Source organism: Armigeres subalbatus, chromosome 3 (genome assembly GCF_024139115.2).
Source record: "Armigeres subalbatus isolate Guangzhou_Male chromosome 3, GZ_Asu_2, whole genome shotgun sequence".
Taxonomy (NCBI): Eukaryota; Metazoa; Arthropoda; class Insecta; order Diptera; family Culicidae; genus Armigeres; species Armigeres subalbatus.
In genome coordinates, this window is record NC_085141.1 from 189,539,691 (window position 1) to 189,563,289 (window position 23,599).

General features: G+C 40.3%; 1 protein-coding gene across 4 annotated transcripts in view; it reads right to left on the reverse strand.

The window, feature by feature from the left end:
• Positions 1 to 23,599, reverse strand: part of LOC134219091 (uncharacterized) — a 123,554-nt gene that overhangs the window by 31,592 nt on the left and 68,363 nt on the right. The window contains exons 2-4 of one of the 4 annotated variants that reach the window (XM_062697785.1): positions 16,145 to 18,131; positions 15,051 to 15,631; positions 14,777 to 14,852 (exon numbers count right to left, since the gene is read on the reverse strand). In XM_062697785.1, the coding sequence (XP_062553769.1) occupies positions 14,777 to 14,852; positions 15,051 to 15,631; positions 16,145 to 18,104 (2,617 nt within the window). In that variant the 5' untranslated portion in view covers positions 18,105 to 18,131. Of the gene's footprint in view, positions 1 to 14,776; positions 14,853 to 15,050; positions 18,132 to 18,236; positions 18,503 to 23,599 lie in introns of those variants that run through there. The other 3 variants (XM_062697784.1, XM_062697783.1, XM_062697782.1) reach the window with 3 other exon arrangements.

Genomic DNA, 23,599 nt, shown 5'->3' on the forward strand with positions numbered 1-23,599 from the left:
GGAGTTGACCAACTACCAGGAGAGCTGTTTAAACACGGTGGTGAGGCACTGGCTGGAGCGCTGCACTGGGTGATTACCAAGGTTTGGGAGGATGAGGTTCTGCCGCAGGAGTGGATGGAAGGTGTCGTGTGTCCCATCTACAAAAAGGGCGATAAGCTGGATTGTAGCAACTACCGCGCAATCACATTGCTGATACGCCTACAAGGTACTCTCCCAAATTTTATGCCGCCGACTAACATCAATTGCAAGAGAGTTCGTGGGGCAGTACCAGGCGGGATTTATGGGTGAACGCTCTACCACAGACCAGGTGTTCGCCATACGTCAGGTATTGCAGAAATGCCGCGAATACAACGTGCCCACACATCATCTATTTATCGACTTCAGCCGCATATGATACAATCGATCGGGACCAGCTGTGGCAGCTAATGCACGAAAACGGATTTCCGGATAAACTGATACGGTTGATCAAGGCGACGATGGATCGGGTGATGTGCGTAGTTCGAGTTTCAGGGGCATTCTCGAGTCCCTTTGAAACGCGTAGAGGGTTACGGCAAGGTGATGGTGTTTCGTGTCTGCTATTCAACATCGCTTTGGAGGGAGTAATACGAAGGGCAGGGATTGACACGAGTTGTACGATTTTCACGAAGTCCGTCCAGTTATTTGGTTTCGCCGACGACATTGATATCATGGCACGTATCTTTGAGAGGATGGAGGAAGCCTACATCAGACTGAAAAGCGAAGCTAAACGGATTGGACTAGTCATCAACACGTCGAAGACGAAGTACATGATAGGAAGAGGCTCAAGAGAGGTCAATGTAAGCCACCCACCACGAGTTTCTATCGGTGGTGACGATATCGAGGTGGTTGAAGAATTCGTGTACTTGGGCTCACTGGTGACCGCCGATAACGATACCAGCAGAGAAATTCGGAGGCAGTCGTCTGTCGGACAGTAATCCGATGAAAATGGTTCTCGACAACGATCCGACGGGAACAAGAAGGCGAGGTGCACAGCGGGCAAGGTGGATCGATCAGGTGGAGGACGATTTGCGGACCTCCGCAGACTGCGTGGTTGGCAAAGTGCAGCCATGGACCGAGCTGAATGGAGAAGACTTTTATGTGCAGCACAGGCCACTCCGGCCTTATTCTGATAAAATAAAATAATACTTAACTCGTCTTAGACGGTTGAGTATTATCATGTTAGCCTCATGATATACAAATGCAGAAATGGTAACTTGGCTTAGAAACCTCGCAGTTAATAATTGTGGAAGTGCTTAATGAACCCTAAGCTGCAAGGCGACAATGTCCCAGTGGGGGATGTGATGTAATGCAAATGGAGAAGAAGATCTTTTAATTTTAATTCAAGTCATTTCGTAAAATAAAAGGAGTCTTTATTGTTATATGTTAACAAAAAAATTGACATATATTAAGCATGATTAGACAGCTAATCAGCATACATATCAGGAAAATGGGGTCTGTAAAAAGAAGTTTATAGTCTAAACGTTCCTCAATTCACTTGTCATTCATTAGTTTAATCCTTTGATGATTTTTTTTTCTCGGATGGGCTATTATCATACCACGTGGACAGATATCGAACAGTTTTAGATGTGTAACTTCCTTCCATCAGCGTGCAAATCTGCTCATGAAATTTTTCATTAATTTGTGTGAACCATGGATATTCTTCATACCCCTCTACCTCCTAAAATGTTCACATGGTGTATGAATAGCTCCAAAGTATTTTGATATTGGATATTGGATTTGACGAAAAAATCTTCATAAGCCATAATCCTAATCAATATAAAATATTAAATACGCTTTTGCTTCGTTGTGCTTATTCAAAGCCAGACTTTCGTAATTTTTCGACGCTTTGAGAGAGCAGAACATTTATTCACGCTTCTTTTTTCTTTCTACTTTGTTCCGATTGCACGTTGTCATGTGACCCAATGTAGTTTTTCACTGTGCGTTTAAAATATCATTTGCGAAAGGCTATCATTTCGTTCCAAAATCAAACTTTTTATAGAAGGCTCAGAGACCCATCGTTTAATATACCAATCGGCTCAGCTGGTTGAACTGAGCAAATGTCTGTCTGCCCGTGTGTATGTATGTGTGTGCGTATTTGTGTGTATACGTATGTTTTGGCACATGAAAACCAAAAAACATTAGCCAACTTTTCATATAATGATTCTAATCCGACTTTCTCCCAACATGTTGCATTCGACGGGGGACAAATGCTAGTTGATCACTATTGGAAATAATCGCAATCAAAAGTTATAAAAAAAAACCCTGATTAATCCACCTAGCGGTGTTGGTGCCATTCTCGTGCAAAAAAAAATACCAAAAAATATGAGTGAGTGCTTTTTAGCGTGTTTTGCGCATAGAAAATAGTATTTTGGCCATAACTTCTAATTCCATAGTCCAATCTGGCCAATTTTCAATAGCAAACAATGGGACAGGATTCTCAGTCGAATGGAACTTGTTGCGAGTGATTCGGCCAATGCTAAGTTCCAAAAAGTGTGTCTACAAAATTTTGTACACATACACACATACACACGCACACATACATACATACACACAAACAGACATCACCTTAATTCGTCGAGCTGAGTCGATTGGTATATAACACTATGGGTCTCCGAGCCTTCTATAAAAAGTTTGTTTTTGGAGCGATCATATAGCCTTTACGTATACTTAGTATATGAGAAAGGCAAAACTGCTGTATCGAACCGTAAGGTGACAATTATTTTTATAATGTATCACACTAATGCGAAACCAAACGATTGAATCGGGATAGGCATCATCCCCGCTAGGTGGATTATTCTGGGTTTTTGCCTTTCTCGTATACTAAGTATACGTAAAGGCTATAATTTCACTCCAAAACCAAACTTTTGATAGAAGGCTCGGAGACCCATAGTGTTATATACCAATCGACTCAGCTCGACGAATTGAGGTGATGTCTGTTTGTGTGTATGTATGTATGTGTGTGTGTGTGTATGTGTGTATGTGTACAAATTTTGTAGACACACTTTTTGGAACTTAGCATTACCCGATTTACTCGCAACAAGTTGCATTCGACGGGGAATGCGGTCCCATTGTTTGCTATTGAAAATTGGCCTGATCGGACATTGCATTTCGGAATTATTGAAAAGTCATTGTTTTTTCCCAAGGGTCCCCCCTTGGAAAAAAAAATTCAAAATCGAAAAAAAAAATTTTTCTCGGGAATGGTGGAAATGCATAGTGATTAATGCAAAAACATGCAAAATGATAGAAAATATGCGATCTATCCCCCTAAAGTGCTTTTTTGACCTTTCCTATGTGATTTTTTCAGTACATTTTACGATGCACGAGAAAGGCATCATCACCGCTAGGTGGATTAATCTGGGTTTTTTGTGTACCTTTTGCTGCCCTCGCGGTTGATTGAAAGGAGGAATTGATCGAAAATTCATTTGGAAAAAATGGGGCTTGGGGATAAGTCGATCACTTTGGGGGAGATGCCCCAGCGCCGGACACCTCCCAATGCCGGGCACTTCTCAAAAAGACATTTCTGAAACTATTTCCAACATCTTATATAATACAAAAGGAAGCTATTTGAAAACCATTTCCTTGTATAGAATTTCAAATCCCCATGTATTACACACTAATATTCCATTTAGCTGTTCGGTAAAAAAATTACGAAATACTTCGATAAACGTAACAAAGTACCGAAATTTTGGTACAAATGATTTATTTTACCGTAATGGTGTAAAAAAATATCGAACGATAAGTAATGTTGTACATGCTTTACAGTATTCGGTAGAAAAAAAATACAATTTGTACGGTAAAAACTCTTAATCACTTACTACGGTAAATACATTACCAAATAAACTGTAAAAGTTTGCCAAAATGACCGAAATTCGGTGAAATAAAAATTATTGTCAAACTGGCCGCCATCTTCAAATCATAAATTTGTCTGCAATTCCAGCGACCACAACCGACTGCTAAAGTTACAATTTTCGCCTGTCTTTGATATCGTCAACGATGCAAGAAGCACCAGCTACAGAAAGCTCAACTCAACATTGTTTCCGAAGCATTTAATAAATAAATTATTAACTTTTCATAATGAGTTTTTTAAGGCTCTCTAAGAATTTGCATGCGGGGCACATACTCCCAGATATGTTTTCTAATTACACCGTTACAGGCATTCAAAAAAGTGATCACTTTTCTGTATCCAATCGCAGCTTTTTGTTTATTGGTAGTGTCAAAATATGTTGGAGATATTTCATCGCTTCGTTAGAGTTTCATAATTGAACTTTTGAACTTTTTAGTATCAGAATGAAAATTGTTATGCTGTCCAATGAGATCCACAAACTATTCAGTTTCTAATTAATGTAATTTTGTTTTGCAGTTCAACAATTATTAGAATACAATTGAACTAAACTGTCATATACAAATTTATTTTTAGAATTCTTTTTTTGTTATTTTTTATATTATTTTAACTGGCTGCCGTACCGATAAGACGCACTTTTGTTCTTTACGAGATCATAATTTTTCACATATCACTAATCATAAACTTACCCAACCAACATTTGATGTCAAAATGAATGTTGTTTCTACTTCAATAATACGATGTGAAATATTTGTATGTTTGCTCAACCGCTTTGCATCATTTCCTAGCATACATTAACCCCATTTAGTAGTCTTTAACGACGCCTGTTAAGATTTTTGAAGCCTCTAAATACGATTAATACATCAACAGGTAGCTTTAAATTAAACCTCAATGACAACACTTTTGTCGAATTCGTTTTTAAAAAGTTCCAACCTAGGTTGCAACCAGTTCCAACCTAAGTGCTGTCAAAGTGTTTTTTTATTCGCTCAGGTTGGAACTAGGTTCGCACTAGTTCCAACCCCAAAGCTGTCGGGTTCGCACTGTGTTGTTTCACGGTTTCGCACCAGGTTCACCAATACAACTGCACTTTAACTGTCAAAACCATATGGGTGGAATAAACAAGCGGAAGGGAAATACAAACCAGAGTAAAAACGAAACTGTTTGTGCATTTAATAAAGAATGCGCATCGAAAGCCGTTTTACGGAATTTTTTTATTCCCTATGATATTTGTCAACATTTGCATTATATTTAAATTCCCTTAGGATTTTTTTCAGTAATCCCAGGATAATTTGTTTTAAACTGAAATATTATATTGCAATTTGTTCTAAAATTCCCCCATTAATTATTTATTTAAGTAGTTCTTCAAAAAATCATACGGAAATTCTTCAAAGAATTCTTATGATTCGTTCAGGTACTCCTCCTTGAAGTCTTGTATGCATTCCATTGCGAATTCTTCCCAGAATGCATTAGAGCAATATTTCAGGTATTCCTTCATAATATTTTTCCAGAATTTCATCTGGAAATTCCTCCAAGAGTTCCTACGAAATTTCTTAAAAGAATTTCTCTGGAAGTTCCTCCAGGAATTCCTCTGGAAGTTCCTCCAGGAATTCCTCTGGAAGTTCCTCCAGGAATTCCTCTGGAAGTTCCTCCAGGAATTCCTCTGGAAGTTCCTCCAGGAATTCCTGCGGAAGTTCCTCCAGGAATTCCTGCGGAAGTTCCTCCAGGAATTCCTCCGGAAGTTCCTCCAGGAAGTTCCTCCAGGAATTCCTCCGGAAGTTAATCCAGGAATCCCACCAGCTATTCCTCCAGGAATTCTTCCGGAAGTTCCTTCAGAAATTTCTACGGAAGTTCCTCCAAAAATTCCTCCGGAAGCTCCTCCAGAAATCCATCCGGAAGTTCCTTCAAAATTTTCCCCCTGGAATTCCTCCGGAACTTTCTCCAAAAGTTCCTCCGGAAGTCCCTCCAGAAATTTCTTCGGAAGTTCCTCCAAGAATTCCACCGGGAATTCCACCAAAAGTTCCTCCAGGAATTCCTTCAAAAGTTCCACCAGGAATTCCTCCGGAACATCCTTCAGAAGTACCTCCGGAAGTCCTTCCAGAAATTTCTCCGGAATTTCCTTCGGAAGTTCTTTCAGAAATTCCTCCGGAAATTTTCCCTGAAATTCCATCAGGAATTCCTTCGGATGTTCCTCCAATAATTTTCCCGGATGGTCTTTCGGACGCTCTTCCAGGAATTGCTTCGAAAGCTCCTCCACGATTATCTCCGGAGGTATTTCTGGAGGGACTTCCTGAGAAATTTCGGGAGGGACTTCCGAAGGAACTTTGGAGGACTTCTGGAGGTATTCCTGGAGGAACTTTCGGAGGAACTTCTAGAGAAACTTTCGGAATGAATTCCTGGAGGAACCACCGGAGGAATTCCTGGAGGAACTACCGGTGGAATTTATGGTGGAACTTCCGGATGGATTTCTGGAGGAGCTTCCGGAGGAATTCCTGGGAGAACTTCCGGAGGAATTCCTCGAGGAACTACCGGAGGAATTTATGGTGGAACTTCCGGATGGATTTCTGGAGGAGCTTCCGGAGGAACTTTCGTAGGAGTTTCTGGAGGAACTTCCGGAGGAATTTCTGGAGGAACTTTCGGACGAATTCTTGGAGGAACTTCCGGAGGAATTCCTGAAGGAACCACCGGAGGAATACCTGGAGGAAATTCTGGAGGAACTTCCGGAGGAATTCCTGACGGTACTTCTGGAGGAACTCCTAAATGAATTTGATTAGGGTTTCATGAATGAATTTCCAAATGATTTACTGAAGGAACTTCCGGAAGAAGTTTTGAAGTATTTTTGGGAGGAATTCCTGAAGGAATGTTCCAAAGATTTTCTGAAGGAACTTCCGAAGGAAATTTTTAAGGAACTTCAGAACTTTCCTAACGAACTCACGAGCTCCGAACGTAACTTCAGGAAGAAAAGGAACTTCTGAATAGATTACTGAAGAAATTTCCGAGGGAATACCTGAAGAAACATCCGGAAAGAAACTCCAAGTAAATGCCTGCAAGAACTTACGGAGGAATTCCTGAAGAAGCGAAAAGGAATAGAGAATCTGGGGTAGATATATCCATCCAAAAGTAAATTTCGTAATTCGCGAAAATCAGAGCGCGTACCTGATCATTTTATCATGATCTGATTCGTTGTGGCCCACAAACTGCCAGTGCACTGGTAAAGTCCGGTATGGTGTCGATCATATGTTTCGAATCAAAACAAACACGATGCCACGCACACCACCATATCCAATGACAGATGGAACTGAAAACGTTTTTTATTCAGGGTTCGGGTTGGCACTGACCCAGGTTTAAAAACGAATTCGACATTTGGAAAACGGCTCGCAACAGACGGAACCGTATTTCCACCAACGAGAGAGACGAACACTCCAATCGATAGATATTCAACTTCAAAAAAAAGTCTGTCCCAATTCCGTACCAGCAGAACCGCTGTTTCGAAAATCAATAACTGATCCCGGATCTTCTTAAATTCTCCCAGATATCACAAAAAAACCTGGTTACTGGACCTGTACAACTGGATGGAGTACAACACCGTACCTCCAGAATAGCGGCAGGTATCCCCCCCAGAAGTAGTACTGCGAGGTAGTTCCTGGGGGAAACGATGGTGGAGCCCAAGGGAGTTTAGTCGGTATTACCGGTATGGTCGAGTCCGACACTCCAGTACACTTCCGTGTGGTAGTTTGGCAACTACAATGCACGTGTACTGGGTTAGTGTGTAAATGCATTCTCCTTGAAAAAAAAAAAAAAAAAAAAAAGAATAGCGGCAGGTCAAAGTAATAGCTGTTCAAAAGCCTGGGAACCAGCGTCTGATCACAACTCATGCCGCCCAGTTGCCATGGTACCATGGATGAGTAAATTATTGGAGAAAACGATCCTTTCAAGAATCGACCATTGATTGGGCCGAGCAAAAACAGTTATGAATTAACTAAATATCAACAATTGAGGTAAGTGAATATATAAATTTATAACGGAGGGACAGAACTAAATCTCGGATTCCCGAACTCCGGTTTTAATGGTTCCTACCGCAATTTTGGAATAAGTAAAAAACGTCGGTATTGTATGACTCAAATGACCATAACTCTGTCTAATTTCAACCGATTTTTTTGGTTTTGCCAGGTTTCGACGGAGAAATTCATCTAGTTTTAAAATACTGTGTCAGACCGCCGGTTCTGAGCAATCAACTCAGGAAAAAACTACAGTTTTAGTAAAAAGAAATCAGATTAATCCACCTAGCGGTGATGGTGCCTTTATCGCTCGTTCAAAAGGTTTGGAAAAATCTAAAATAACACCAATATGTGGATTGGTCTTATTTTTAATATTTGTTCATAGGCTTAACAAAATTTATCGCCGAACGCAATTTGTTGCAAACAAATCGGATGAGCATAAGTGCAAAAAATCGGATGAGCATAAGTGCAAAAAATGGGATTTTGTTTTGAAGTTTTAAAATTAGTATTTTCACCATAACTTCTGATGCAATTGTACGCGCGAGTGAATAGATGAAGTCTAAGTGCTTAAAAAGAGAGCTAGACTTTTTTGCACTCTTTTTCACAATAAATAGTATTTTGACCATAACTTCTAAGCCCATAGTCCGATCTGGCCAATTTTCAATAGGAAACAATGGGACAGGATTCTATGTCGAATGCAACTTGTTTCGAGCAAATCGGTTAACATTTATTTATTTATTAAAAGCATTAAAGCCCGAAAAATGAGTGACATTTTTAACGCGATTTTTTCGTATAAATTTGTATTTTGGCCATAGCTTCCGATCCCATAGTCCGATCTGGCCAATTTTTCAATAGGCAACAATGGGTTGTATTGAGTAACTAGCCGAATAATTTAATTTAAGTTACAGCGGAGTTTAAGCTTTAAGAACTGTTGTTGGCATTTTTTTTAAATAGCATAAGCTATTCGAAAATACACAGCTGAAACATAACACCCAATATGTTACAGTTTTGACCCTGCGATTTGTGAACTCCCAATTTTAAATAGAATAATTAAAATTCAGGAACGTTTAGATTATAAACTTCATTGTACAGACCCCATTTTTCTGATATGTATGACATGCTAATTACAAATGTGTATTAGCCGTCTAACGATATAACATATAACAATTAGGACTCGTCTCATTGTACGAAATGACTTGAATTAAAAATAAAAGATACCGTTCCATTGAATAGATAGACAGATATCTTATCTGTCATATTGAAAAGCATAACTATTCTCTTGGTGGTTGATTTTTTTTTTAATTTAACGCACTGACATTTAAAGTTTAGTTTGTGTTTAATACGATATATTTTTACTTTAGTTTTGTGAATTTGGATATAGTGATCAGTTCTTCACTTAATTTGATAAATGGGATGAAGCTTAGAAGCAGATTAACGAAACATATGGGAAACACTCGTGAAGATGAATCGTTTATACTGGATATGTCATTTCAGATCCCTTTCAAACGCGTTTTTCTCTGAATGAATGAAGTCTTCAATCAAACGGTGCACAGGTTGATAAATTGATCACGCGACGCCTCTGACCAGAATGGATCGAAACAGCAAACAGTACTAGGGATCCTACAATGAGAGATATGCGATAGCGGCCATTGTGAGCCAATCGAGCGTTGAGAACTGTCAAAACGTGTGCCAAATGAACGTTGTTATTGTTGCAGATTGAGCGGTATTGAGATATATTTTGATAAAAGTTTTATCGAATAAACAATTTGTTTTACTTTCGCGAGTAGAAGTAATCTAGTTTATGTATCGTGTTTTGCTTATTTGTATTGCACTTTTATTTTAGTGACAATGCTTATTTGAACAATGTTAGTGGACAGACAAACATATTCCAAATTGTTATCAAATGCATAGTCATATACAAGCTTCAACATTTTGTGCTGCGGCAAGTGCTGGAAGCGTTTGCTAATAAAAGTAACAGCGTTGCTAAATGGTCTGGAAAAGTATTTGCATATCTCTCACTATAGGATTCCTAAACAGTACAGGGACCGCAGGCAGTGTGGGTCTCGAAACTTTGCAGGTAATTTAAAGGCGAACCCAAGTTGCTAATTGGCCTTAGAAATAAAATCGCAATAGTGTGCTCGGAATGTGAACTCACTGTCAAGCTTAACGCCCACATCTTGCACTTGGCTCACCCTTTTGGAGGGGCTGTCCTTCGATGGTATAGTACAAACAATCGGTTTTATTTTGCGATGAAGGGAAAATATACCGCATTTTGAGATGCTGGTTGCCAGGAAGTTACGAGAACACCACCATATAAATAATCGGTCGTTTTCTGGAGCTTCAAGCTGGAAATATGTCTAAAATACCACTTGAAAGGCCAAAAAAATAATTTTGTTTCACGATATATTTTTACTTTAGTTTTGTAAATTTTGATACAGTGATCAGTTCTTCACTTAATTTGATAAATGGGATGAAGCTTAGAAGCAGATTAACGAAACATATGGGAAACACTCGGGGGTGCATATTACCTCAGTTTACCCTAACATTATTGGTCTCCGAGCCTCTTATAGAAGGTTCGTTTTCGTAACAACTTTGATGCACGCGAGAGGCAAAAATGTTTGATCCGCCATATGTATGTGCTACCATGCGTCTCCATAATTTGCATGCTCAGGGAATCAAACAGAGCTTGTTACTGACAAGCGCACCTCGCAACAAACCTTTATCATAAACCCGAACACAATATGTCAAGAATCATTTGCCTTGCAAGTTCTAATATTTCCAAGAGTACGATGCTATTTTTGTAATCAGAGTTAAATTCTCGAATATTTATTACGTTTAATATTTTTTTAAATATTATTATTAATATTTAATATTATTGTTAATATTTAATATTTATAATTTTATATTAACCAGAATAAGATTGGTGGAGCAAAATTGGTTTTTCGAACCCCCTCAATATGGTCTAATGCACCGAATGAACACAATGACGTTTGAGCGGTGCGCTGTTTACTAAAAATGAACACTTGAATGAACTCGATGAATGAAAAAGTATTCATACTTAGTAAACAGCGCACCGCTCAAACATCAATGATGAACTCGGTGCATTGGACCATATAGCCTTGCTTTGGAAAGTTTTCGTTCTGGTCATATTTTTGTCTTCGTATAAACTGTCATAGGGGGTGACAATGAAACAAATGTAGGTGAGAATAGACAAAGAAAAGAAACAAAACAAACTAGGAGATATTTTTTCATAAACCGAACTTTTTAGAAGGCTCGGAGATCCATTGCACAATGGTCTGATTTAGCATTTTAGCTTAGCATAGCTTAGAATAACTCGATTTCAGGAATATTAGAGACTACTAGCGGTATTTTCCACTTCCGTTCGATAGAAGGCGTGGAGCGCCACCAGTTCCAAGTGGTTGTTAGCTGGGAGCGGTCCTAGTTGTTGAGGAATTTGCAGCAAAAGGCATTGTTTACGTTTGCGACATTGGCCCTTATGAAACAACAGTGTCGAACTGTACATGTCAATGGTTTCTAATCCGTGATTGATCAGGTCTGGTGTAAATTGTACTACGATCCAAGAGAATATGGATTGGGATTAAACACCTATTCTCGAAGTACACGTTTCAGCAGCTCACAAATCTAGATTAAGAACTGCGCAGGCCAAGTCCTTACAGTCAGTTGGGAAAGCAGGGGAGTGTTAGTGTGCATCACTACAATACCAAGGAAAGAAAGTTTTGTTCATTAGTGATGAGTCAGGCTAGGGCTGAATATTAATTTAATAAAGACAAAAAAAGTTTTGTTAATTGGGTAGGGTAGATAAACTAAAGCATAGATCGAAGATTCACCAAGAAAAGTGATGTAAGTCCAAACCACATTTGGTCGGGGTTCTGCCAAATCGAACAAAACGCCAACAAAAAACTACTTATTTTTTTGCCCAAGATTACGCTTAGAGCAGATTTAATTGATTTAAAATAGTATTAGATTTTTCACTACCGCATAACTAAGGATATCCTACAACAACTGTGTAAGTGAATTGATATGAAATGATTTACGTTTTACTTTACCGATCAAAATATCACAAGTCAGTCAGTAAGCCGCTTGGTGTGTTTTGACAGAACCCCGACCATTTTATTTTTAAATAGGGACGAGCTTGGACACCCGCATTCCTGCTTGTAAGGCAAAAGTGGTAGCCACTAGACCACCGGCTCGTCTAATGGTCCGATTCAGCATTTAAGCAGGAACAACTATTTCTCTACGTTCTTATCTAATTTAGACACTTGATGTCTTTAGAAAAGTTTTTCGTAATGATATGTTACATTTTTCTGAGAAAAAGGTTGAAATCTGAAGTCAAACTTTTGTTTATCCAAAATCCTATGCGGTTGAACCTTTTTACAAAGAAAACTTTATTTCAAGAAACTTAACCAAAGGCATTATTAAACCATAACTTCAGTTGAGCTCATTAAAATAAGGTGCAAGAAAAAAATGGACGAAGAAACGAAGTTTCCGATCGTACCATCATCGACGGTATGTCGTTTATTTCTTTCCGTCTGCCGCAAAATTATAACTCTGGTAGCACAATAAGAAGCAGCAGCACAAGCACTCACTTAGAACACGTGATTGTTGGCTGCCAATCTTACTTCCTCCTCAAATTTTAAACTTTAAATTAGGATGACCTTTAGGATTTTTATTTACTTTAGCTTTATGGAAAATAACACAGGTTTACGAACAAATGCGGTTCATTGAAATTGAGAAATTCCAGTACAGGCTAGAAGCCTGCTTTTAGCAAAGATTTGGCTGTTGCATTTTGTAGGGACTAGGTGGGTTTAATTATCGTAGGTCGTGAGGACCACTTTTCGAAGTGATTGATTTCGATGTTTTACAACACATTTCTTCTACATACTAAATGTTTGTTTGAAACGTCTGGTCGACCATTGGAGTGGTGGTGTGGTGTGAGGAAGGCATTAGCATTGTTACGGTGTAATTCGTAGATTGGACACTAGTGATACTCATGTTTTACTTTTGAGATCCTTATCTAGAATGCTATCAGAAATCAAGAAGGGGAGTGGTCCTTGATGAGGATTACTACTCCTGCCCACGCCCATCTTCACCGTAACTAGAGAGAGGAAGGAGGTGTTGATGTGGTTCTTACTTAACGAGTGACCACCAACTTAGCGACCCTCTCATAAGTACCACGGAGTTGGATAATGAGGAAGGTATCCGTTGAGTCAGGATTTGCCTGTAGCAGTCAATGTAACCGTGGTAGATCTTACCCCGTAACACACCACTTAAAGGGTCTACCCAGCGTTACGGGTTGTCTATTGGAGTTGGTGAGGAAGGAGACAGAAAAAAAGTCAAACTTAAGCATAACATCGATACATAAAACCGATTAGAAAAGCGTAATAAAACTTTTCGGAGCGGTTTTCACTCTGAGAGTCACAACTTCAAAATCATTACTTTTTAACTACTGCATCAATTTTTAATCTCCTGTCATGATATAAAAGCAAAACAGTAAGAGTTTAAACAAAAATACGCAACCCTTTTATTCGTTTGGTTTTTGAGCTTGAGCTTGAGCTTGATTGACTGCTCGTAGTTGCTACTCCATTATGACCAGATCAGCTGTTTTTGCACAGGGAACCAACAGATGTTTGCTTGGGACTAGCTCACATCTTCAATGTACAAGTACTGGTGATCTCATTTGTTAGGTCATACTGGCGCCTGCCACGTCAGAATGCAAGTCAATGTAGGGAAGGGGGAGGAAATGATGATGCAATCACTCGCCCACTGCAAGCCGAATATACCTCTGCACTTACCACGAGTTCATGCGGAATTTGTTGGAATTTCTGGGTTAGGTTGGAGAGGCATTTCCAATTCTAGCAGATTACTGATAGAATACTCAAGTTGAAGGTATAGGTATAATAATAATGGAAACGGTATGGAAGTCCATTTCCAGTTCTAGCGATTGCTAGAACATGAGAAATAAAGAGAAAGATACAAAGTAGGAGAATGGAACGGACCTGGGATTGAACCCACAACCTCCTGCGTATGAGGCAGAAGCAGTAGCCATATGACTACTAAGCCCGCTACCCTTTTATTCGTTTGGTTTTTATATAAAAACTAACAAAATTTGTTTTTTTCTGATTACTTTTTTCAATTACTAATTTTTAATTTTTTAAGGTATGTTGATACAAAAACATATCAACATATAAAAAAATCGAGTTGTCGGACAAGCGATTCCGTTGAAAAAATAAAAGTATTCGATTCCCCATTTGCATAATACATAATACCAAACGGCATGGAGACGCATGGTTGCTTATTATGTACATTTTAAGACCGTCCAGAAACTACGTGTTCATTTTATTTATTTTATTTGTAGTTTTTACCACTCTTTTTACATCTGGTTCATTTTGGCCTTCAAATGAAACCGTTCTCTTCCTATGCCAAAGTTTCACATGTTTCGGTCATTGCTTAACCGAATAACTCCATTTAGGAATCCACAGAACACGGATTTTTCTTTCTAAATTCTTCATATAATGAATCAATCGATTTGTCATAGATTAAAATAGAAGACGTTGATTAACCAATATCCTCGTTAAAATTTTCCAGTTGTTTTTCTACAATTATTCTTGGCATATCATCCAAATAACCTCTAAAGATTTTCCAAATAGATTCGGGATTTTATGACCTTAAATTTCTACTCGAATTGATTTGAATATTAACTACCTTCGATAATTGAAAAGCAAAAGGGTATGATGTTCTGTAAAGTGAAGTTAATTAATGACATCCTTCAAGATTCCCTCTATAGTGATTTAATAGGTGGTTCTCCTTTCTCTCCATTCAGACCACCCCACGCCCAATAATCATTGTTGACTACGAAAACAAAATACCCAGCATTGCAAAATCGTAGAAGCGCAAAACTTACCGGTGGTGTGAGATCGGCTGTGTGCTTTTCTTCCAAGTGACGCCGAGTCAGTCGCCGATTGATTCTGATGATCACCCTGAAACGAGAAAAAAAAAGACATCTCATGAACGGGCACGAGAAAGTGGTCGAACGAAAAAAAGAGCATCAACAGGTGTGCTACATCCCACTTTATTACTGCACAATAACACAAGGTGCTTTGCGATAGCATGTGGGTGGGACACCGAGGGAGGACCGGAAAAAGGCAGACAATTTTCTATGTGGCTACGTTACTCACCTCACTCTGTATGATGTAGAATGATGTCTCCCCATTTCCCTCGCCACCGTTGGCATCCTTTTCGGCGCCTTTGCCTTTCCCCTTTTGCAATGTCATTTTCAGTGGTAGTCGGGGTTTGCGCTTTTCGCCTCGATTAAGTTTTATCACAGTTTTCAGGGTTCCGGTAGATTCGGAGTTTCTGGATGATTTGGTACCGCTACCACTTTTGGAGCTGGTAGAGGAGGTACTGGAACATGTGCTCACAGCGGAGCTCACCGACGTCGAGGTCGCCGGTTTGTGTAGAACCAATTCTTTGCGGCGTTGCTTCTCTTCGCTGGCCGCCTGCAAGGTCAGCAGTCCCAGGTGCTTCAGATGAGACTCCTTCTGTTTGGCAGCGTCGTCCAACGTCTCGGCTGCAGCTGAGTATGCTATGCCGGCTGGATCCTTGGCGGAATCAGCAAAGCTTGGAAGCTCGTTCTCTACGCTATGCGTATCATTTACGACAGTCTTGATATCATCGGTTTTTGGAACATCGATTTGTTCACGGTTGCAGTTCTTAACCGCTTCTAGGTTTTTAGTTTTCTGAGCTTCTTCTGGAATTTCTTCGAAAATAGCAGATTTATCAGAACCTTTATCAGTCTGTATTGCAATAATGCTAAGTGGAGATTTATTGCCTGCGGCCACAACGGTCGTTATAGCAACGGCCGCTGCAGCGTTTTCACTCTTGGAAATTATTTGCAAGGGTGATTCTGAAATTTTGTTTATAGAGATTTCTTCCTTGGCCACAGCCACTTCTTTGAAGGGCAAAATTTCTAGTTCTGCCTTTACATGGGTATGATCGAATTTTAACTCGTCTTTGACCTGATTGGGATCTTTTTTAAGAAGGGTGATGGCGGGAAGATTTTCTAAGGTTATCGCATTCGATACAATTTGCGCAAGTTTTGGCGGTTCTGGTTGTACACATTCTACTACATCGGAAGGTTCCGATGATGTAACTGATAAAACTAAATGTGAATCAGCTGAGGTGAGACTCAGCGTTGTCACAGTCTTTGATGGGAGAACTTTCTCCAAAACCGACACAACTTCATCGATGGTTTTGGGGCTGGTCGGCTTACTCGTCACTTCCGGCACTGCTGGAATCACTTTCTTCGCCTCCTGCTCTTGTTTAATCTTCTCTTCTAAATTTTTCTGCTCTTCTTCCTGCTTCAAGCGTTCGGCTCGAAGCTTTTCTTCGCGCACCTTTTCTTCTACACGTAGCTTTTCTTGTCGCAATTTTTCTTCTTTAGCTTTCTCATCTTCTTTGCACTTGTCTTTCACATTCCGAGCTTTTGGCTTCGGTTCCTTTGCAACGCTTTTTGCTTTCGATTTACCCACTCGCTCTCCTTCTGAGTCGGATCGCGAGTCACTTTTCTTCAAACTGCTTTCTACTTTGTTTATAATACTTAACAACACATCCTTATCATTCGAGCGATCGGAAAGAGGCGATTCATTGCCCGAACCTTCTTCTTTAGGAATCACTACCACAGGGGGAACCACATTACTTTGCACTCTGCTCGGTTCCACAACACCGATAATTTCCTTTAATTTTTCGATTTCCATGGTTTCACCATGTAGCTTTTCACCTTTCATATTTCCATCATCTGTAACTTCATCATCTTCCTCCCTTTTCTCTTCTTTCACTACCACTTGTTGAAATTCTTGCTTCACAGATGTGCTACCGTTAGAAGATATAGCAATAACAGTAGCAGCAGACGCCACCTCATTATCACTTCCCTTATCCAATTTGATTTTTTCTTGCACTTGAACGATTTCGCCCAATTTGGGATCCTTCTCGATTCCAAGATTATTTTCGAGGAATGCTGGCTCACTATAAAACTCCTTAACACTAATCTCTGATACACCTTCACTAACTAGTTCAGGACTGAGTGACGAGTCCTTTTCCAACTCGCTACTGGGCGTCTCCTTCGACGGAGCTTCTGTGTCAATGGTCAACGGAACGGACTCGGATTCATCCGTATCCATTGGTTCCGATTTAATTTCAACGGGCGCTTTGAGTTTTGTCGGTGTCGCGAATTCTTCCTTTTCTTTGGGAGTGCTCTTTCGCTGACGAGCACTCCGACGCACAGTTTTTTCGTCCTTTGAAGACGGTAAGATGGTGGGGGTCTTCCGTTCATTGAAAGCCTCTGCCATTTTGTCCAAAATTTTGGACTTGGTGTCATTCTCTTCCATGAGTTCCCGTTTAATTTCCGACAAACTGGTGTCGTCTTTTTTGTCCTCATCCTCCTTGACGAAAGAAGTGTCTAAAGTCGTGCTGATATCGGTTACATCCGAACATTTGGAAACGGAATCCGACCGACGACGTTCCTGTTTGACAGTCACTGTTGCGTCTACGGGAGTGGAGTCCTTGACACCTTTATCCTTGGATGCGACTGCTTTCTTCTTAGAGACAGGACTATCGGTAGCGCGCGGTTTACCGTTGCGCAGATTTTTGTTTTTATTATCTTCCTCTTTCAGGGTCACGGTCACTTCCTTTTTGCCTTTGGCGTTCACTTGTTTGCGTGCGATCACTTTCTTGCCTAGTACAGGTTTTCCCACAATTGGCCTAGTTTTACGTTTCAAAAGTGCAGTTTTCTTGATAGCTGTTACGGAGGCTTTGGATTTATCACTGTCCGAAGCTTCAGATTTCTTCTTTTTAGTGACATTTTTACGAGCGGCAGCCTTGGGCTCTTTTGTATCAGTTTTGTCCTTTTCTTTATCCTTCGAACTGGACGCAGATTCTGTAGGCTCATTAATTGTAGCACGAGTAGTTCTGCTACCGCTCGTTGATTTATTGCTGCTTGAGCCGCTCGTATTCGCTATGGATTCTGTCGAAGGCGTTTCAGCAATATCTTCAGTTGATTGAACTGAATCCTCATTTGTCGTCAGGAGTTGTTTTGACTTTTGCCTGCTCAAGGATACGCGACTGCCCTTACCTTTACTGGTCGGGGTTGAGGGGGCTGAATCGCTACCACCGCCGAGGGAAGGGGTGGGAGAGTCCGAATTCACCGATCTGGGCTTCTTTTCACGGGTTGCCATTTTGAGAAGCACAGCTAGGCACTAGATCTGTGGAAAACGTAAAAAGAGAGAACGGAAAACATACCAATCAGTATCACAGTATACGAACACTACAATGTAAGAGAAAGAGGCTTAATGAATTTATAAACATACACTCCACTGCAGCTACAGGAAACCATAATCAGAACCGTCGATAGCTTTCGACAATTTCTCGCTTATCCTTCCGACTAGTTCCGTTTCACGAACGCATAGCAAACAAACAACAAAGCAAACATATGTCCCCAGAAATTCAAGAACACCACATCAGGCAGGAGCACAGATCTCACCAATTGGCAAATTATAAATTTAAAAGTTGGCAGTACTTATTTCCCTGCTCACGAAGTTCTCTACTCCGATCCGACCATCATTCGAACGCACACTCACACCACTCGATCGCTACTAAACTAACCGAGCGATACGACGAGACTTCAACCTCCGCGGCTGTGCCCAACATCATCTCTTTGTGTGTTTTACCCCGGCTTGTTTCTCACACTCAAACTCTCTATCTATGTCCGATGGTGCTCTGCTGCTGTACATCGAACATCGGGCATATGAATTTCCAACTAGCATAAACATAAGTCACACGTACACAGCCAGTGAGCATAAGCAACACACGCACATGCATAATAGCATAGCAGGCGGCGTTCGCACTCACACCCCTGCGCAGTGTCGCCGCGTCATAACACCCCACACATCACCGGTCGCGGTCCGCCGATGCGATGGAGATGGATGGAGAAGCAGGCTGTTGCTGACTTTGGCACATCAACATAGCGAGCGGCGGCGATCGTTCGTTACCAACATTGACGGCTGTGTGCTTATGCTGCGCTCAATGTTGCTCGCCTACTGGACCTATGCTTTGCTTATGCTTTTCCACACAGAAAGCAGTGTCCCACTGACGGTGACGTAGATAGGGACTACGACTTCGCTCGATGCAGTAGCATACGAGAGCTTTCCTGATGAAATTTTCCTCACTTTTAAATTAAATTAAGTGCAAATAACGCCTCAACACTCGTGTCAAGAATTTGGTTGGCGTCCGCTTTGGTAGCTTTGTGCTATGAATTATGAATTCGATACCCATTGAGGGCATATGCATGTTCAACATTTGAAGTAGAATAACGATACGAATCTATTGCGTGCAGATTTAATTTATTTTTACTGCTATTAAACCGCATAGCTAAACTAGTAAATATACTATTTCGAAGCGACGAACATGAAACATGTTATTCGACTATCTTGATGGTGTTTTATATAATAACTTTGTAGTCTGAGCAATTTTCTGCGATAAAAATGCAAATAATTACATTATAGCCAATGGATGAACAATTCGTCTATCCAACATTTATTCACAATTGTGTTTTGGTTCCTTTTTCTTTTAAATTACGATAGCAAAGCTTCAGAGGGATTGTTATATTATTTTTTGACTTTAACAAGCATAACAAGCACAAAACTTTCGAAAACCTCAACTAATTACAAGTTCTTTTCAGGAAAAATAAAATAAAAAATAAAAATCAACTTTTCATATAGTAATCCTCAACCGCTTTCCTTTCCTGGTTGCATTCAGAAGGTGTTAAAACCTTGCAGATCGTTATTGAATTTGATAACGATCGGCCATTGTGTTTCAAAGTTATTAAGAAAATGGTGTACCAAACTAAAAAAAAAGGTTCTCCGAGCCTTCTATCAAAAGTTTGATTTTGAAGTGATTCTAAGGCCTGTACTCGAAAAAAATGCACCATTTTTATCCGTCTGTAACTTTTTTGTCCGTGGGTAAAAATTGATGAAAATCTGGGTATAACTAGTTTGGAGTGTATTGTTTACATGTGCAAAATATCATAACAATCGGTGCAGTGAGTATTAAGATGTCATCGAAACAAGAAGAAAATCGCCGGAGAATTGTGCGCGCCGTCATGGAAAATCCGACTGCGACCATGAGGTGGATCGGAAGACAACTGGGAATCACCCATACAACTGTATCTCGGGTGGTAAAATCGTTTAGAGAGTCCCAGACGACCGAGCGGCGGGCTGGAAGTGGAAGAAAATTGAAGACAGCTGACCCTGTGAAGGCCCGGAAGGTGTTGGGTTATTTCAAGCGTAATCCGAACCTTTCGATTCGCGACGCGGCTCTGAAGGCAAAGTGTTCCGCCTGGTTCGTTCAGCAAACCATGAAACGAGCTGGGCTTCGTGTATTCAAGGTCCGGAAGGCACCGAACCGGCGTGATCAACAAAACACGACGGCCAAGTCCCGCGCAAGGAAGCTCTATCGAGAGTGGTTAACGAAGCCGATGTGTGGTTATGGATGACGAAACCTACATCAAGGCAGACGCAAAGCAGATACCGGGGCTGGAGTTCTACGTTGCCAAATCACGGTTTGATGTTCCGGAAGACATAAGGAAGAAGAAAGTGGACAAATTCGCCAAAAAATACTTGCTTTGGCAGGCCATATGCCAATGCGGTAAGCTGAGCAAACCGTACATCACAACGGGAACCATCAACAGCGAAATTTACCGCACCGAGTGCCTCCAGAAGCGTCTGTTGCCCTTCCTGCGGTCCCACGGAGGCGAGACATTATTTTGGCCGGACCTGGCATCATGCCATTACGCGCGATCGACGTTGGATTGGTACAGAGACAAAAACGTTGTTTTTGTACCAAAAACCGCCAACCCCCCAAATTCACCAGAGATTCGTCCGGTGGAAAGATTTTGGGCTATTATGAAGGCCAAAGTTCGAAAATCGTCCAAGGTGTTCAAGAACGAGCTGGAGTTGAAGAAAGAATGGATGAAAGTGACCAAAAAGGTTGGCTCCACCATTGCACAAAATGTTATGAGGGGTCTTAAGGGAAAGGTGCGGGCTTTCAGCGATGGAAAGGAAATTGAATAAAATAAATATGCCGAAACATAATCCATATGTATTAGTTCATTCCCTGAAAGTTTCAAGAAAATCCGACTTAAAATAAATTTTTGGCGAACACTTTTGTCTGGTGCGTTTTTTTCGAGAGAAAGACAGAAAGTGCAGTACGTGTGAACCGGTCTGATGTTGGTTCAAAATCGGGCAAATGTTAAGCCAAACATGAAAAACATCACTTTTTCGAATTTTTGTTTTAAATTTTATAAATAGCTAAAGACCTAAATTAAAAAATCAAATGAGCGAATGAATCTATTTGAAGGAAAAGGCAAATATAGAATATTGTGCTATCACCAAACAAAAAACCGTATTCGAATATTTATTTTTAAAAAATCAGCCAGAACTGGGTTGTGAATTTTTGTTTTGGCATCTGCTTTGGTGTAAAATTCAAAACTTAAAAAAAAAACTTCGCTGTTATAAAATCTTATCCGATGTCTGGATGTGTATTAACAATAATCTGCTTTGCAAATTCGGTAATTATTGATTAGCGAACTGTCAGTTATCACGTTTGACTTTAATTTGAGATTACTTCGGGAATTGAGACAACACCAGTAGTCTGCACTGTAGACACTGTTATAGTATCAATCCCTGCATACGCTTATGTGTATCTGCCGGCGGATGGCGCTGGTTCCGAGTTGTTGCTCCTCGAGCGTACCAACGCGATCCTACAGTCGAATTCGCCGAAGCAATTGCATTGCAACGACCACGACCAGCACAAAGCAAGAAAAGCTGTGCATAAGCGAACGGGGAAAATGTTCTGAACGAGCAACATCACACAGTCAAAACAGTGAAAAAATCTCTCATCTGTGTCGTTGTCGTTTCCCCTAGTGGGCCCTCACTTCCTAAGCACGGAGCCGGCTGTTGGTCGACGGGTCGGTAGATGCTGCTGCTGCTGCTGTAGCTTGCTGCCATGGGATATGATGCGGCTTGTCGCAGGTGAAGGGGATGATGTTCAATGAGCTTATTCATGAAAAAGGTTTTCCATTGAAAATTCAACACGTTTCCTATGGTATTATATTTTCACTAGAATCATAGAATGAAGAAAAACCCGATTGTAATAGTAAATTTTGAGATTCAACAAAATAGCTCTAACGTATAATGATAAGTAATTTCAAAAGCTGTTACTTATAATTATTTAACTCAACGGTCAATAAAAAGGAAATGTTCATCTTAAAAATTGGCACATCAAAATAAGACCCAAAACTCGCAAAATATTTACTTTATTATGGGGTGGTATCTTAGTTGCTTAATGTTGGTAAATCGGTAAATATAATGTTGCTTGTCCGTATGGGCGCGTGCATCTCTTATTTCATTGCACGAGGGTAGCAAAAGTCAGCATCAACTACCACACATATATTGTTAGAGAGGTAGATAGGAGCAGCGTTGATGCTTGATTTTCACAAGTGCGAAGAAAATCGCTTCCCCTTGTCGGGTATTCATTAGAAAGCTACGTGCGGAAAATTCTCCCCCAACAGCAATAAACATTCCTGTGGGTCCTTTGCGAGGAGTGACCATTAACAAGCGAAAAACCAGCCCTAAGCCAACAAAGATTTGAATTTCATTATTTTAAATTAACCGGGCATTCAGTTAATGAGAAAAAAGAAGATGGCTTCTCTCTTAATGGCTTTCTCTTCTTTCGCCCCATTTCTTCGTCGGCTGCTACTTCTGCTGACTAGAATCGCTTACTTTTTCCTGCCACGACGAATGGTTGGTGCTCAAGGGGAACCGGTATTATTTTTTCTTCTCGCAAGCAACTTGCTCTCACCCAGGTGAACCGTACCAGACGACCCACGATGGGTCGACACTACCGCCGCGTCAAGATGCTGTGAAAATTAATTAAGATAACATGGGATTTCAGTAATTGTTATGGGGATACTTTTCCCTCAACGACTTTTGGGCGACCGCCGAAGAAATCAATCAGCCATATCATAGGCAAATGGAATTGGTGTAAAGATGTCAAGGGTCATTGCGTTCTATCAATTATGGGAAAACGCGCTAATGATTGGGGACAGTTATGGAAAGTAAAAGAAAAGCTGCCTTTAAGGCGATAATACTCTTTTTTCTTTTAAAATCAATCCGTATGAAGTTGATTGGTACTATACCAAGGAGGAAACTTCTCGAATTTGAGAATCTGGTTGATATATACTCAACATCTAGAACTCAAACTGTTTTTCCCCTAGGGGTAACTTTTGGTCGCAACCCCTAGGGGGGTCGCGGACTGATCATTGATGGGTCGCAAATAACAAATATTCATTTATACTTTAGTCCCTATTTTATCCGAGAAATGTCTACTAGCCTCTAGATTTAGATAAAAGATTTAGATAAATAATGGATGGATAGAGAACATGAAATTTTACGAAATCAGTAGCCTCGTTTCTTATCAAAAGAGTTGAAACATGAATGCTGAACTGAGGTGGACACTCAAAAATAGAACCAAAAATTGCTGAAATTTTGGCAAACACAATCCAAATCTAATCAGAGTCCAATCGAAATCCAACATAAATCAAATCCAAAAAATATATAGGATAAAACGTTCTATCGTTGTGGTAGTGTTAAAGTAGTCCATTCTGGATATGATA